Source organism: Pipra filicauda, unplaced genomic scaffold, assembly GCF_003945595.2.
Source record: "Pipra filicauda isolate LSUMZ 115617 unplaced genomic scaffold, ASM394559v2 scaffold2_size9829703_pilon, whole genome shotgun sequence".
NCBI classification, from domain to species: Eukaryota; Metazoa; Chordata; class Aves; order Passeriformes; family Pipridae; genus Pipra; species Pipra filicauda.
The window spans coordinates 4,858,410-4,874,749 of record NW_024104421.1 but is presented as its reverse complement, the minus strand read 5'-3'; the positions used below and the strand labels follow the sequence as shown (position 1 = coordinate 4,874,749).

The window sequence follows — 16,340 nt, the reverse complement described above, 5'->3', positions numbered from 1 at the left end:
CACACTAAGCTTAATTAGAGTGGCAGAAGGTGTTATATCTGTGAATTCATTCACACTGCCACTGTATAAACACAGCTTTGGTGAAACTGCTTCAAGTAACAAAACACCTGAAACTTGCTATCCTGATGAGTGGAGACTGATATTGGTGCATGATATTATGTGTACTACAAACTGGTTTTAAAAAAAAAATCTATTTTAATACAGCCCAGTTTGATATCACTGGATTGATGGAATTATAAAAATAAGGCTGTTCTTGTCATAAAAAAGCCCCAAAGCAAAATTTACTGAAAAACTCCCCTTTCTTTCCTGCATTCCCATAATACAGGGATTTTTAGGATGACGAGTTCTGGTGGTTTGTGGGTTTTGGTCTTTTCTTCCCCTTTTCTCCAGAAATACCAACTGTAGCAAAGCAGATTCTGAGACAAGACCCTTGTACTACCTCTGTTATAGTGGAGTAGAGAACAAAACCTGCTTTAAGATTCATTTGAATCAAAAATTATAATTGTGAGTCTTTTTCCAAAACCAGACTGAGAATGAGACAGAAATCAGGTCCATTTGAACTTGATCCTGTCCTGGTAAATAAGCAGAAAGCACAAGCGTGAAAGGTGTCCTGTGCAAAAGGCATGACTGGGTACCTCATTCTGTGTTCTGTCCATGGAGGGAGGTGAGCACATGGAATGAGGAGTGGGAAACAGGGATTGCAATGAGTAGGAATCTATCCAAACTTCATAGAGAATGTGATGGCATCTAAAATGCCTTCACTTTTTTGCAGTTCAGCCCAAGACCGTAGTTGAGTGCCTGTTGCTCCAAAGCCAGGAATCCCTTGCTAGACAGACTTTAGCATCCTGCTGCATTTAGGGACTTGTGTCTTGCTCTTGCTTGAACATTTTTCACTCTGCTGTTCTTCTGGGAGCTGAGAGCTGGATTTCTAACCCTTCATATGGTTTTATGTACAATGCTCACTTGCTATGTAACTAAACAAAAAGAAAGCAGGCAATTGTGTAGGAGCACCATGCCTTGGGTACCTGGTTTTATAACTCTGCCCACCCCAATGCAAGAAATCACCCAAACTGACATAATTTAAGCCACAGTTTTTTTAATTTGACAAGATTATGATGCAAGTTTTATGTAAAAGGGGTGGTATAACTCGTAGTTGTTAGTGAGTGTAGTGAGATGTCGATGGTCTGTTGGCAGCTGGGACTTGGGGCTATTTTAAGACTCTGATAGTGTTGGTGCTGTATAGTGTTACTCTGTAGGCAGAGAGTTCAGTATTTTAATCAAGGTCAGAAGGAAGGGATGCTGGAAACTAAACTTCTCACATTAGAGCCTTTTTATCCTTATTTAGACAAGCAATAACTCTTTTGGGTGGACAAAACTCCTTTTTAAAAGAATTTTTGAAATAGTGAGCCTTTCCTAAGTGTAATTAGTTTGTGGCAATGGTAGTATTCCATTACATTGTGTTTGTGTAAAGAATTAGGCTGTACAACGGTGTCCATAGCTCTGTATTTATATCACTGGTGTCAATTTGACTTCTTGTGCAGGAGTTTTTATGTAACATCTGTGACTGTTTAGCCACATGATTGATGATAATAAATGGTCAAAGTGCTGAAATGGGTAGTAGAAACCTGTCCCAGTTCATTAAGCTATACATTATTTCACAAAGTTGTTACATCTTCCCTTTTCACCCTTCTGTGGAAGCTGGGTGCCCAATTCTCTTTGTATGATAATCTTTAGGGGAGAACTGAGAGGATAGCCTGGCAGAGAGAGTTGTAAAGGTAGTGTGGATAATGGGCAATTAGCAAGAGTCTTCTCTAACTTTGACAATTGTTTTGTTTCTTTAATTTAAATACTCATGAAACTTTTTAGTTCAAGCAGCTGAAAAGTAGAACGAAATAACTTAAGATGCATGGGGTGGGAAAACGTCACCCTGCGGATTCTAATGTAGGCTATCTTCAGGTGCATCCTAAAGAAAAGAGAAAGTTATCCTAAAATACAAATTCCCATCTAAGAATCTCTATTGGAAGAACTCCTGTGCCCTCTGCTGAGTACTGCCTTCCAAAATAATCTGGCCTTGGCAGAACTGTCTTGGTCCTCTGAACAGGATTAACAGGTCAAGTATAAGGTTGTGGTGGAAATACTCTGAATTTACACCTAGGAACTGAATCACTAGAGAGGCCAATGGTATTGCAGCTCTAATGTGGGTGCCAGGTCTATAAAAATAGATTTAACTTGAGAAGGATTGTGTAATGCCTTTGTGTAGTGTGCAAATGCGACTTTTTTGATGGAGAAATTCCATGGTATCTGAAAACATTTTTTGGTTTTCTGCAGGAGATGAGCAAACCAGTTGGAAGAAACCTCAGTAAGGCAGGCTAGCAGGAAGCTGTTCCATTAGAAGTGCCTGCTGGGATAGCTGTTGCTGGAAGACATTAAAATTGTTCAGCCAAGTTCTAAACATAGCTTATTTATCCAAATTTTAGTCTAAAAACACCCAGCTATGAGACAGAAATGATGACTAGAGCTATTAGGTAACTTCAGTAAGTCCTGAAAATGGTATGCAGTACAGGATTGAAGGTGTAACAACATAGCTAACAGTATTATGTTAAATAAAACGTCTTGGGTTTAGTTCAACGCTAGTTGAAGAACTGATGTCTTTTTTTCCCCCTGAGTTTCACAGGCTCTGGAATGGCTCAATATGTGAACAAAGATGTCTTTCATAATAGGGAAGCTGTAAGGCAGGATGCTGTTTGAAGTACTGAGAATTTAATCTTGTTACTAATTTTGTCAAGTATTCTACCATGTCTGTCATTGCATTCAACACCTCTGTAGTAATACAGTCATAGAGGGGTTTATTTGTCACATGGATTTACCCTTTGCCAGTAGTGGGGGGAAGAGAGATTGCAAGGGGGAGTATTTAATGTCTGGTTCACATTTTTTCCCTTCCCCAGTACATTTGGATGTCCTTTCATTTTGTTCATACTTGTTTTTTGTTTTTTGTTTTTTTTTTTATTTCTGTCTGTTATGTTGTGTAGTCTTGTACAAATGGCTACAAGCAGATCTCCATGGCAAGAGCTCAGATACTGCAGACAAAACCTCAGGTAAAAAGGGGTTAAGGACAAAACAATCACCAGGCCCTCTCTGTTTCTTTATTTTCAGACTTCCAACTCCCCTTGAATCAAAGTAAGGATCAGAGATCAAAATCAAAGCCAAAATCCTTGGACTTTTTTATTTCTTTACCTAATTTAAATCAATATCTGTTAAATTTTGTTCTATTTCTTGACGCTCTCTCGGCAGATGTGCTTCCCCTCTCCAGCAAAATCCCAGTAGTGGAGTCAGTATATTGGTGGAGATGAGATATGCTAGATCTTTCTGTGCTTGATAAAGACTGAATAATATCTTGCATTGGAGGATACTTACCTACAAATCTAGATAGGCTTGGTTGTGTGGATTTGTGAACAAAGGGGACTGGAAGGTCCAGCTGCACCAATATCTGCAGCAGAGACCCAAAGTTTCCTGACATCTCAAGGAAGCATGTTTTGCAGTCTAGATTTAGATTGTAATACTGGTGAGGTTCACACAGACACACCCCCACCCCTGCCCTCAAAAAATCCAAATAATTTAAATGTACTGAAGAGTACACAACCCCCTATGGCTTCCTGCTTAAATGTGATCCATCAATTCCTTTATGTATCAATGTGCAAAAGGTAGGTTAGACACTGCCCCCCTCCTCAGCCGCTCCCCAGACAGCCACCACCATCTTACAGACAATGCAGATTTTAAAAATTTGGAATGAAAACTGTTTTGCCTGCCTTGTCCCAGTCCTCTCTTTCATATTGTCTCCCTTCTCTGCTGTGAGACTGTGCTCAGAAATAACACCTTTGAGTTAATGTCCTTGAACTCTGACTAGCCTTCCACTGCCACCTTGGTATCCTGGTGGGGCTCGGAGTAAAACCAGCAGAGCAGTTTCTGCGCTACTTAAACTTACCAGCTCCTGAACCTGACAATTAACAGCTTAGCTGCTCCCGAGCCAAGCACTGCTACTGCTGCTCCCACATTGTTTTCTCACTCACACCTTGTATACTATTTGCTTCTCGTGCAGGGTCATCCAGAATAAACCTAAAGTTCCGTCTGCAGGGAGAGAACGTAGCTGGATGTGCTGAACACTTCTAACTGGAAATAGCTGACAAAGAGATGGTCACCACGAGGCACAGCACTGTGCGTGGTTGTGCTCCCAATATGTTCCTCTAAAGGAATACAAGATATTTTTATTTCTGTAGTCACAGGCATTCCTGTTGACATTCCAGAGCTTGGAAGGAGAGACAGATAGCTTGCATTCCCTGGACCAGAGGGTGTGGGTGGAGGGATGCCTCTGCCTATTTGGTACATGGCTTTCTATGCCTCTGTAGCTGTGATTATTAATTGAAACAGATCTGCTTAAAACTTAAGATCACTAAATTTATACATAGGATCACTCTTATGAAAGCCATCATGACTGACAACCTCACAATTGCAGCTGCATTTCCCTAGTAATTGTATCCTGTATCCAAAACACAGATATTTTCTAATTTTGAGAAATCTTCTCATTTTGAAATTAAATTAGCACAGTTTTTCTTGATCTAGCATCTGTCACTTCACCATTTGCTTTTAATTTGAAACTAAATGTTCCTTTAAAAACCAGTGCCTTAAAGGGAAGGCAGAAGTCGTGAAGAGTACAGTTACATAGGATGTAGTGTCCAATTGAAATGGAAATGGAGTGTGACACATTTTACACAATATTGAAAAGTACTTGAATATTTTTTTAAAATATCTGGAGAGCAAAAGGCTTCTATTCAAACCCAATTTTTTAATTTGCCTCTGAGGGGCAGCTTACCCTGTGAGTTGTGTTGTTTGCATGAATGGGCACCACACACCAAATAAGATGTTTCTGTCTGCATTCACAGTACTGTTATCTGCCCATTAATATTTTAGTATACGGATTCAATTCACATTTGATACTTGCTTCATTTTTAATGTACCTTGCTAATCCTGTTTGGGAAGTTAGTAAGCAAGCACTTAAAAGCACATAGTAGATTTAATGAAAATTCACTGTTTGTCTAGAATAACAGCTAAGTAAATTCTACTTGCCACGTGTGGCTCAGTAGTTCAGAACTACCAAGGCTCAGAGCTGATACTGTCAGGTACCCTTTGGTCCAGATCCCTTTCCTCCTGTTTGCCAAGAAGGTTTTGCTCCCTGTGGTTCTCTTCCAGCTGCTTGTCAGTGTGGGGCTGGCTGTCGTGGTCCTTGTCTCTCATCTCATTTCAGTGAGAGTTGGGGGGTTTCCTGCTAGTTTGGCCAAACGATGCCATTTCACCCTGACATGCTGGCTGCTTCCTGTCCTATCCTCATACTGTTTCTTTCCTAAATTGTGTGTCTCCTCTAAAAGCTTACCCTGTTTGACTTTCTGGGAGGTAACTTTGTATGGGGGGTGCAATGCTGAGTTCTTTTGAGCTAATGACTGATTGATTCACTGCGGTGTGGGTTCTTGGCTTTTTTTCTCTTTTGTTTTGTGATCACTGAGAAAATCATGTTTTCTCTATGTGTGTTTTACATTTAATTTATATTTTTTTAAACCACCGGAGTAGTAAAATGCAAACACTGCAGAGACTCTGCAAAGGTAAGTTGTTTGTGCCATTTACTTTCCTGGATAAAATGAATCCATGTTGTCACCCTATTAGAACATTGTAGCTGCTAGTTTTTGGAAGCTGGATTTCTTAAAGCAATGCTTGTGCTTCATAACCAAAACATTTTAGACCTATCTGTCATCTAAACAACTGCACAGATATCTTCAGCAGCATACAAATTATTGGTCACTTCCAAAAGCTGACTGAAACCCTCATTTTATCATTATTACAGTGGTTTATTGGCAAATACGTCTTGTTTTTCTCCACTGGTTCTAGATGCTCCAGAGTATTGCCCCCCAGGTTGGGGGAGGGGGGTGGTTTATAGGAAAAATGAGATGAAGGATGTTAAATAATAAGAACAGCAAGATATCAGGGCCTTCCACTGCTCTTGCATCCCCAGTGATGTAGTTTTTGGTCTAACTTGGAAATTAATTTTTCAAGCAAAAGGTGTTTTTTTACAACATCTATGTGATGCAGAGTGGAACAATGGCCCCCAAAGAACCTGTGAAGGGCTCAAGTGATGAACTGCAAAAGTGATGAGGACCTCTGAAGCATGCAAATTACCCAATTAGCATCCATCCACTAGGTTACAGTAATGTTTTTGTGTTATGGAAAAGGAAGACTTTAAAGAAATTTGGACTCCAGCAATCATTTGCTGTCAGTAGTGGAGAACTTAATGAAGTCATCCAGTTCTTCTAAATTTTAGTAGAAGCAACCAAACAAATTTAGCATGAAATATCTGCTTTTCTGCCAGGTAAACTCTGTCAGATGTGAGAATTCTTGAAGATCTAATTAGGCAATAACCTCATCCATATTTGTTTGATTATGCAAGCACATTAATTATGGTTGATACTAAGAATTAAAAATGTTGCTGAGTATGTTTAAGTACATACCCGGAGAGAGAATTTTTGCTGATGTTGGTTGTTGGGATCTTTATTTTGTGAAGCTTTAGGAATTGGTGGGTGGCATTTTATCTTTATCTCTAATGCCTCTGCAAAGAACTTTTAGACCAAAATAAGAGATTATTCTACTGCCATGTTCTGCAGTAGAGTAATGGTCTCTGTTTTTTGGTATTTCAATCTGACTTTGTAGCTGAGCATGGAGAGGGTCTTCATGTTTCTGAATTTGATCTAATTTAGCTAATAACTTCAGTTTTCTTTATTTCAGTGATGCATACACTTTTGCTGGATTTGTGGTTTGCCTTGAGCAATTCCAGAAGCAGGCTGCTTTCACCTACCAGAGCTCCTCATGTGGAATCATAGAATCATTTGGTTTGGAAAAGACCTCTAAGATCACTGACTCCAACCATTAACCCAGCACTGCCAAGTCCACCACTAAACCATGTCCCTAAGTGCCACGTCTGCATGTCTTGTAGATGCCTCCAGGGATGGTGACTCAACCACTTCCCTCAGCAGCACATTCCAATGCTTAATAACCCTAAATTTTTCCTGATATTCAGTATAAACCTCCCCTGATGCAACTTGAGGCCGTTTCCTTTGGTCCTGTCACTTGTTACCTGAGAGAAGAATCTGACCCCCACCTCACAACCACCTCCTTTGAGGCAGTTGTACAGAGTGAGAAGATCTCCCCAGTCCCCTCATCCACTCCTCACCTTACCATTTCCTTCCCCAGGAAATACAGCTGCAGCGTTGCATCATCTCAGGCTTTTTCTCCTCCCCAGCCCAAAACAACCTTGTTGAAGCTTATTTGCTTTTCTCCCCACATGGTTACCCACCAAAACCAAGTGAGACAGGTGTAGGGCTAGAAGAAAAATAATCATAGGATCATTAAGGTTGGAAAAGACCTTTAAGATCATCGAATCCAACTGTTAACCCGGCACTGCCTTGGTACTACTAAACCATGTCCCCAAGTGCCACATCCACATGGTTTTTTTTGAACACTTCCAGGTATGGTGATTTCACCACAGTGCTGCAATGTGTCTAAATCCTGTGTTCAAAATGATCCATTGTATAAAAATAACCGTATCTTTAAAATCATAGAGATTACTCGGGAAGAAAAAGATTTTAAACCCTCTGAATGCATTTGAATGTGAGTGCCGTTGGAAGAGCTGGTTTGCTCTGCTCTGCTGGGTTCCTGAGCTTGGTGCAGTGGCTCTCACAGCAGGGTGAGATGCAATCCCAGCACCACTGACACATGTGTCTTGAGGAATTTCCATCCACCTACATGCATCCTGGTGGAGGGAAACTCCGGCATAAGCCTCTGCTTCCCCTTCCTGACCAAACAGGCAGCTGGTGTTGGTGTAAGAAATGCCTGACCTCTGCCTCCTCTTCCTCCACCTGCCTCTGTTGTGCAGGTGCTGCTGCACTGGCCCTGCCACTGTGATCCCCGAGACACGGTGCAGCTTCTGCCCTCTGCATTGAAGGTGTGCTAAGGGTTTCATACAAAAATGGTTTTCAACCCTCCTGAAACTTTGTCCTGATAATTTTTACCTTGTGAACTGCCACTGTGTTTTTCTCCGTTACCTCGTGTTCCCCGCAATTACCTCCAGACCCTAAGCTCTGCCAGGTGAAAAAAAACCAAAAAGCTCTGCTTTCACATGTCAGTTTGTACAGAAAGTTCCTTGAATCAATTCACTCTGAGACAAATGATTGTGTAGACTGTGCTTTGCAAGGAGCAAAGGGAACGTGCCGAGTGGATGCAGCCTCAGAAACCTTCGAGTAACTCCCGAACGGTGAATTTTGCAACACCTCACAGGCTGCTCACTGCACGAAGGGTTAGCTGTTGTATGTAACTCAGCAAACACAAGTTATACACCTGTGGTCCATGTTGCCTTCAGAGAGGCGTTAGTGACCTCAGGAGTGGGGGATTGCCTTTAGAACGCACCAAGCAATTGACTATTTTTTAATCCAAAATAACCTCTCATTAAAAACATTAGCGAAATATTGGTTCTCTCTTTAAGTATAACGAGAAATAATATTCTTTTGTAAAGAAAAGAAATCCAATTCTATTTCAGTAACATATTTTGAGAAATACTTAGGTAAGTCCCAGAGGGAGCTTTTGAGTGCAAAGCAAGGGTTGGTGGAAAACTTTCCACATTATGAACCCAAGGCACTATCCCGTGCATCTCTCTCAGAAAGCAAATGAATAGAAAAGATACACTTGTAGTTTTTAAAGCAAGAACACTGGAATTAGTAACCTGATACCTGAAAAAAGTGTAGTAGATGGTGATTTAATTAATAGACTTTAACTTCTTGTTTTGATGGCTCTCTTTGCATACTGTAGGCAATCCAGTGGGGGAAACTCCATTAAAAATATCACTGTGAAATACAGTATTTGTATGCTGATAACTGGATGCATTTCTGCTTGAAGTCTAATTTCGATCTTCCTCTTTGCATTTGCTGGATTCTTTGTGTGGAAAATGTCTGCCCTTGAAATTTGATGTAGAAAAAAATAAATGTTTAATTTTCACACAGGACTTGTGATATAAAAAAGATCATCTATAATGAATCCTTGAATAATTTATAATAGCCAAGAGGTGCTCATATTTTTTTGTTGACCTTAAGACAGTTTCCAACAAACTTGAGGGGAAGTGCTATTTCAATAAAGCCACCTCTAGGTATTCAAGCTATAGGGGAAGATCAAGAATTCAGTTCATTTCAGGATCTTTTTCTATAAAATCCCAGCAGTCATTTTTCTCTTGACAATATATTTCCATGCTGTAAATACTAAGCTGGAAGCTGGTTTGTAAGATTTTGTGGGAAGGAGGGTAAGATCAGACGGAATGTACATCTTTTCTGTTTCTCTTTTAAGAGTAGTACCTCTGTTGGAAGTGAAAATGCCCTTCAGATTTCACAAAAAAAAAGAAAAAAGGAAAAAAAAAAAAGAAAAACAAAAGAAAACTGCCCAAGTGAGCTCCCTCTGAAGCCACACTACTGTGACAAGTCATTATTTCTTCATTTTTTGCAGGAGAGAATTTTGACCAGAGTCCCTTAAGAAGAACCTTCAAGTCCAAAGTTTTGGCCCATTACCCTCAGAACATCGAGTGGAACCCCTTTGACCAGGATGCCGTCAACATGGTAGGTAGAGAAACTCTCTTCTCAAGGTGTTACCTGACAATTTCAACTCTTAAGCAGTTCCTGGGTTGTTCATAACCAGCCCTTGTGATGTGATGAACGAGGTGCTTCTGCTGGGACTAAGAGCACCCACTGGGTGTGCTGGTCGAAAAGCTGTAGAGGAGGAGGTATTGTGAAAATACAGGATACTTTCAGGCGCAGCAAAAGTAAAACACTGAATTTCCCTTTTTAGTTGTAGTTTTAAGTCTACTCCATGATGGAATAGATCTAACCACCGTCCCAGTGACTGGGTGAGAAGGGGTGTGGTTACCCAGGATACATACCCACGGGAGGCAAAACAAGGAATTTTTAAGATATATTAATATCCCAGTGAAATTTTTGGGTACAAAACACCTTGTGTTTCTGCATATAGCAAGGGAAAGAGGAATCTTTATGCAGAAACTGGAACTTACCTTAATCACAGCTGTTGCTGGGTCATCACTTTTAATGACACCTCTGCATCAGTGCATCTTTGGTACATCTCTTTCCTGTCAGCTCAGTTTGATGTGGGGATCTATGGTGCTAAGTCCCATGGACTGGGAAGGGAGAAAAAAACAGTTATTGTAGGAGGGGCAGTGGCAGTTGAAAGACTGGTGATCCACTGGGAATTTTTCTGAAGAGCTGATATTCAAAGGATGTTTTGAAAATCAGCAAAGCACTTGTTAGGAATATAACCTGACAACAGATTACTGGTATTTGAGCTTCCCAGTACAGAAAATGCTATTTGTTTTATAACTTAAAAGCAACCAACTTCTTGCTATTTTTAAAAGTGTGTATTGGATCTAACTCAATATTGGAAAATTAGGGAGCCCCTTTCCCCCCCCAGTCTAGTTTAGATGTTCTTTGCATTTGCAGAGGGTAGGACTGCATACTAGCTACAAAACAGAACTGATCGCGTTGTATGGTGCAGGTATGAAGTCAGGAGAATCTCCTGGCCCTCACCCAGGAGATAGAGAGGTGAGAAATAGATAAACCCCACAATAAAATGGCTTTTGCAAACACAAAAATGCATTTGTAACTTCCCTGCAATCATGAAGATGTAGAAGTCTGAAGTTCATCTCAGTTTTCACTGAATTCTCTTTTTAAGCACTGTGCCAAATATTTAACATGGAAATACAGGAGCTGGAAGTAGCAGTGACACAGAACTGATACTGTGGCACTGCACGTGCACAGAAAGGCAGAGATGAGCCCAGTCACTCCCTCTGCCTGCTGACAGCTGGGGATTTCTGTCCTCTGCTTCCAAATGTGCACTGATGGAGATGGTGTGGTATTTGGGCAGGTCTCCACATCACTTCGCTTATACAGAAGTCACGAAGGACTCTGAACGATGCTTCATCAGCAGTTAAGATGGTAATAATTCAACTGCCAAGGCTATTTATGCCTTTTAGTTCTGCCTTTGAATTGGGGATGTTAGGAGAAGTGATAGGGGTTGTGCAGCAGGAATATAGCAGCTGGAATTGCTGCATTATTTGTCTCTCACATTACAGTTGAAAATGTCTAATATTCCTGAAATGTAGTCATAGTATCAGATAAAAATGGAATGCTAAAACCAGCAAGAGACCTATTAAAATAAAATAATTGAACTGAGCTTCATTTAACTAAAATCAAACAGCTGAAGAACACATCTTTCATTTGCAATGTGTCTTGGAGGAAAAAAAAAACATTTACTAACAGCAGCAGTATTTAATGATATTTTAAATCATCTTTTGGAAAACTTCTTTATTGTTTTGATCTGAAGCATCATTTAAAGTAATATCCACCTCCACAGAATCCCTTGAGGCAATTATTGGCCTTTCTGATCTTGCCTTGCTGTATTAGTTCTGCCTATGTGTTTGCTTTATGTGAGCTTCCAGAAGCAATTTTCCTCAGAGAAGAAAATGCATAAATCCTTGAAGGTTAACTTGTGAGAACTCTGGCTTTGCTGGATGCTTAAGGAATTTCAATTGCCTTCTGGAACCATCCTATTGCTTTAAAAATAACCCCCTGAACTTCCAAGCAATCAAGCTGCCTAAAAGTCATGTTTTCTCTCACTTTCAAAGTATGTATCAAAGTACAGAGTTCTCTTTAATAGGGAAGTGTTTCTTTCCCCCCACTGCTTTTTGTGATTATCCCTGCCTAGCCTCACATGCTATCTTCTGTGGCCACTCTGCAAGTGATGTGTTGTAGCAAACCTAAGTTATCAGTAGAGGGGAAACTGGAATTTTTAGGAAACAAGCCTCCTATTTAGCCCTCTGATTCATCAAGTTATATAAATCTTTGCCTGTATTTCTGAACTCCAAGGAGGCATTATCTGCTTAACGTCTCATGTACTGAAATAAAAGAATCTAAGGTTCCCTGGTGTAATTTGAAGGATCAGGCTTTAACACAAACAAAAGCATCTTTCTCTCCACCCCCTCACCCACAGTGCAATTTGGGTATGGAGCTTGCTGCCTCTGCACGTTGTGAATGTGAGAAATATATAGAAGCTTAAAAAGTGAAATGGAGGATCTAATGGAGAAGAGATGAACCAGCGCTAGTGGGCAGTGGTCCAGAGGGGACCTTTGCTTCAGAAATATCTGGAAGGGATGATATCCAGGAGAAGAAGAAGGGGAGGGTTACAGTGTCTGTGTCCTGCCTCTGTGTTTAGGGAAAGGATATCTCCTACTCATGACTTCTAGAGACAGGTTATGGATTAGTTGATACCTTTTTAACTGTCTCGGTGCAGCTTCCTTTTATTTTTACAAACCATCTTGGTTATAAGCCTTATTGCAAATACGATTTAATTCCACATTTTTCTGCTGATGAATACGTTTAAATGTAAATAGTAAAGTGCTCTGGAAACCAAAATCCTGTCCTTTGATCAGTAACCTTGGACAGTTTTCAGTGTTTGTACAAAGATGCAGTACAGGTGACTGACTGCCTTCTCACTGTTAGCCAGTCAGCTTCACACCAGCAGGCAAAGATTTCACCCCCCTTAGCACATCCCAAGCCACTCTTCCCCAACACTCTTCTGTGGCATGTGTGACACAGATGAGATGGGAAGTGATTGATGTCCAAGGCCCTAAGATGAAAGTTTTCGTGCATGAACCGCAAATTCAAAGCTTTCTGTATTGCTGGTAAATGACTGCAGGCTCTTCCTTTTGATCTCAGCTTCTTAAGTGTCTCCTGGTTGTTCTTCCTGCCTTGGTGCTTCCCATCTCCTTTCTTTCCTTCTCTGCTTTCTCCCATGTCCTCTTGTAGGTCTAACAACAGCAACAGTCTCTGTGCCAGGGTTTGCAGCCAGGGTCTTAAAATGTTGTTATTCTACATATGTCAAGCTGTGGCTGAAACTTAATAGATGACTATCCCTTTGTGTGTATATACCCAGTATATAAAGGACAAGGGAATAATAATTAAGTCTTGGAGGAAATTTACTTAAAAGGCTTCTGAAACTGTCTCAGCTGGTCTGAATTTCCCTGATGCTTATCTGTTTTTGATCTTAGCCATATATATAATTTGCTTATGCAGGTATTTTTCTGTAGAGTGAAGAAAAATATAATCTTTGATAGCATTAAGATTTAAACCTGTGATTTCAGCCTGCTTGGCTTTGATAAGGCTTATAGCCACCATTGAAAGCCTGCATTCTAGAAATAAATTTTTATTAAGCAAGCCTGTCAAAAAAATGAGGTGAAGAGAGATATTTATTGGGCAGAATAAATTTAAATAAAGTGTGAAACAAGGATTTTTTACTGCTTCTTTATTGGAGAAGCCTTAACCATGGCACTACTGTTAACGCCTCAATAAAAGCTATAAAGCTTTTGAATGAAAATGTGGCTGCTGTTTAAAAATGGTTCAAGCTGCAGTTTCATGGTTTGTATCAGCAAACCCCATCAGTTGAATTAAATTCTTTTGCTAGCTCTATGCTACTTATTTCCCTATACATTACCTTTTTGAGCAATACATAAGAGTTGTCCTAGATAATTTAGGGGCCTGATAGCCTGTTGTGAAGTGAGTCTGGACCACTTGCCTGAATCCCAGCTGGGCTGGTAGCAGCTTAATCAGATTTTCAAGTGGCCTGTGCAAGGTGCACTGCAGAAGTTCAGGGTAGGATGTGCCTGAAAGTATATGATTATTTCTCTTGACCTCTTCTACCATCAGAAGGATTTACTCCGGGTCAAGGTGAGGCAGTAGGGGATACACACAGTTGTGTGTAGGTTCACATCCCTTGGGAAAGGTGACTTCAGCTGTTGCCTTTTGGAAAAGGAGGAACACTTTGAAGGCTCTCCCTCTCTTCTTTCTTTTTTATTTCTTCAGTTGGATGGTACAAAGGCAGCTTTAGTTCTTCGTTTATTAACATACTGATTTAGCTAGAACATGAAGAGTTTCCTGCTGATGCACATTTAAACAAGTTTTGCTGGATGTTTGATATTTTGTATTAGATGGCTGATAGCATTCCCGAGGAATGTCTGGAAAAATGCCTCCAGTTATCACCAGGACCATGTTTCAGAGAAACACCCAGTGTAGTAGAATCACTGCAAAGGATTTTGCTGAGTGGTAAATCAAAAAGGAGGCTGTCATAGATTTTGGGTGTTTCCCTCCCCATCCCCTCCCACACCCTTTTTTTCCAATCTAAGCTATTTTGTAGCACTTAAAGAAGAAAGTAAATGTAGTAGCTTAATAGCTGCCAGTCATTTGGGGTTTGGTTTGTTGAGGTTTTTTTCCATAAAATTAGGGAAGATCAAAGAATTTTAAGAAGTCTGTTTAATTTTAATTCAGTGGTATAAGATGCTTCCTTGGCTCTCTGATTTTAGAGCACTGTGGGCATGATATATGGAAATGAGAACAAAACTGGATGTTTTTATATGATGCTTAAGTAAACGACACAAAGACTATTCAGCAGTGAAAATAATTTCAGAAAGTAACGAAAATGGCTCATAATGACTTAATAGATGGGTAATTTTGAAGGGTGTTTTCCTTTCTTCAGTCGTGTCTACCTCTTCTTTTAAGTAGCATCAGTTTCAGACTGTTTGTTCTTGAATACTTTTCAGGGGGATTATGTTTAATAATAAATGGCTTGTTGTGATGCAGCGGATAAAAAGAATGTGCCTATACAGCAAAAATAACCAAATAAAATTGTAGCTCAGATAACTATGTCTATTTCTTCTCTCTTTTCTTAGCTGTGTATGCCCAAAGGGCTGTCCTTCAGGACGCAGGCAGATAACAGGGATCCACAGCTCCACTCGTTCATCATCACCAGAGAGGACGGCTCTCGTACGTATGGGTTTGTGCTCACGTTCTACGAGGAGGTCACGAGCAAGCAGATCTGCACGGCCATGCAAACACTGTACCAGATGCACAATGCAGAGCAGTACAGCAGTGTCTGTGCCTCCTCCTCGTGCAGCATGGACTCCCTGGCCAGCAGCATCGACGAGGGCGACGCCACGTCCCTCGCCAAGCTCCAGCGGTACAACTCCTACGACATCAGCAGAGACACGCTGTACGTCTCCAAGTGCATATGCCTCATCACCCCCCTGCCCTTCATGCAAGCCTGCAAGAAGTTCCTGATCCAGCTTTATAAGGCAGTGACCTCCCAGCAGCCGCCGCCGCTGCCCCTGGAGAGCTACATCCACAACATCCTCTACGAGGTGCCCCTGCCGCCCCCGGGGAGGTCGCTCAAGTTTTATGGGGTTTATGAGCCCATCATTTGCCAGAGGCCCGGGCCCAACGAGCTGCCGCTCTCTGACTACCCGCTGCGGGAGGTCTTCGAGCTGCTGGGCCTGGAGAACCTGGTCCAGGTTTTCACCTGCGTTCTTCTGGAGATGCAGATCCTTCTGTACTCACAAGGTGGGCGCTTGTCCGGCGGTGCATGTTGGGTCTGTTTCCGTCGGGCAGTTCCTGGGCAGCTGCAGCCACAGGAGATACAATAATTTAATGTTATGTGGAGCTAACATTGATCTTTAGGGGATTTGTGAAACGTGAGAATGGAAAGAAAAAATGTGAGAGAAGTGAGTCTGTCCTAATGAAAGCACTAAATAATTGTTTCCTCCAGGCAGTCTTGGTGCCGCTTGTTTAATTGTGCGTTGTATTTATCACTTGTGAAAGCTAGCAGTAGAATTAATTTGATTATTATCCATACACTGCCCTTGATCATGCTGCAAGACAGCGTGAGACAAATCCTTTCTTCCACAAGAATACCAGCAGAAAGTGTAATACATCTTGAAGACACTCTTGCTACTTTGTTTTTCAAATTTCAGCAGCATACTGACCTTGGGTGAAATTTCCTCCCTCCTGTGTGTTGGATATGTTCTGGTTAAAATGCTGGGAGTTTTTTAGCACTTGGAGGCTGAAGATGTAATGCTGGGTTGAAACTGAGTAGTGTTACAGGTCATCCCTTCGTAGTCCTGCTGTTTGGGACCTTTGCTGACAAGGATGCTGGTACTTCTTTTTGAGACACTTAAGATTGCAGTTGGCCAAGGCTGGCGACACTGGCAGAAGTTGCTTGCACAGAGCCTGTGCAGTTGAAGTGTGCCAGTAATCTTTTGAAAATCTGGTCTGTACCTTTTCTCTTATGGTTGTGTATTTCTGCAATAGTGCAAAACTCTGCTACAGGTTTGGGGAATCCCGACTTAGCGCTGGGAATACTCTGAGGTT

General features: G+C 41.0%; 1 protein-coding gene across 2 annotated transcripts in view; it reads left to right on the top strand.

Moving 5' to 3' along the window:
* Positions 1–16,340, top strand: part of DENND5B (DENN domain containing 5B) — a 113,548-nt gene that overhangs the window by 42,113 nt on the left and 55,095 nt on the right. Inside the window, exons 2-4 of one of the 2 annotated variants that reach the window (XM_027726588.2) lie at positions 3,030–3,095; positions 9,586–9,695; positions 14,867–15,533. In XM_027726588.2, the coding sequence (XP_027582389.2) occupies positions 3,030–3,095; positions 9,586–9,695; positions 14,867–15,533 (843 nt within the window). The remainder of the gene's footprint in view (positions 1–3,029; positions 3,096–9,585; positions 9,696–14,866; positions 15,534–16,340) is intronic. The other variant, XM_027726590.2, reaches the window with a different exon arrangement.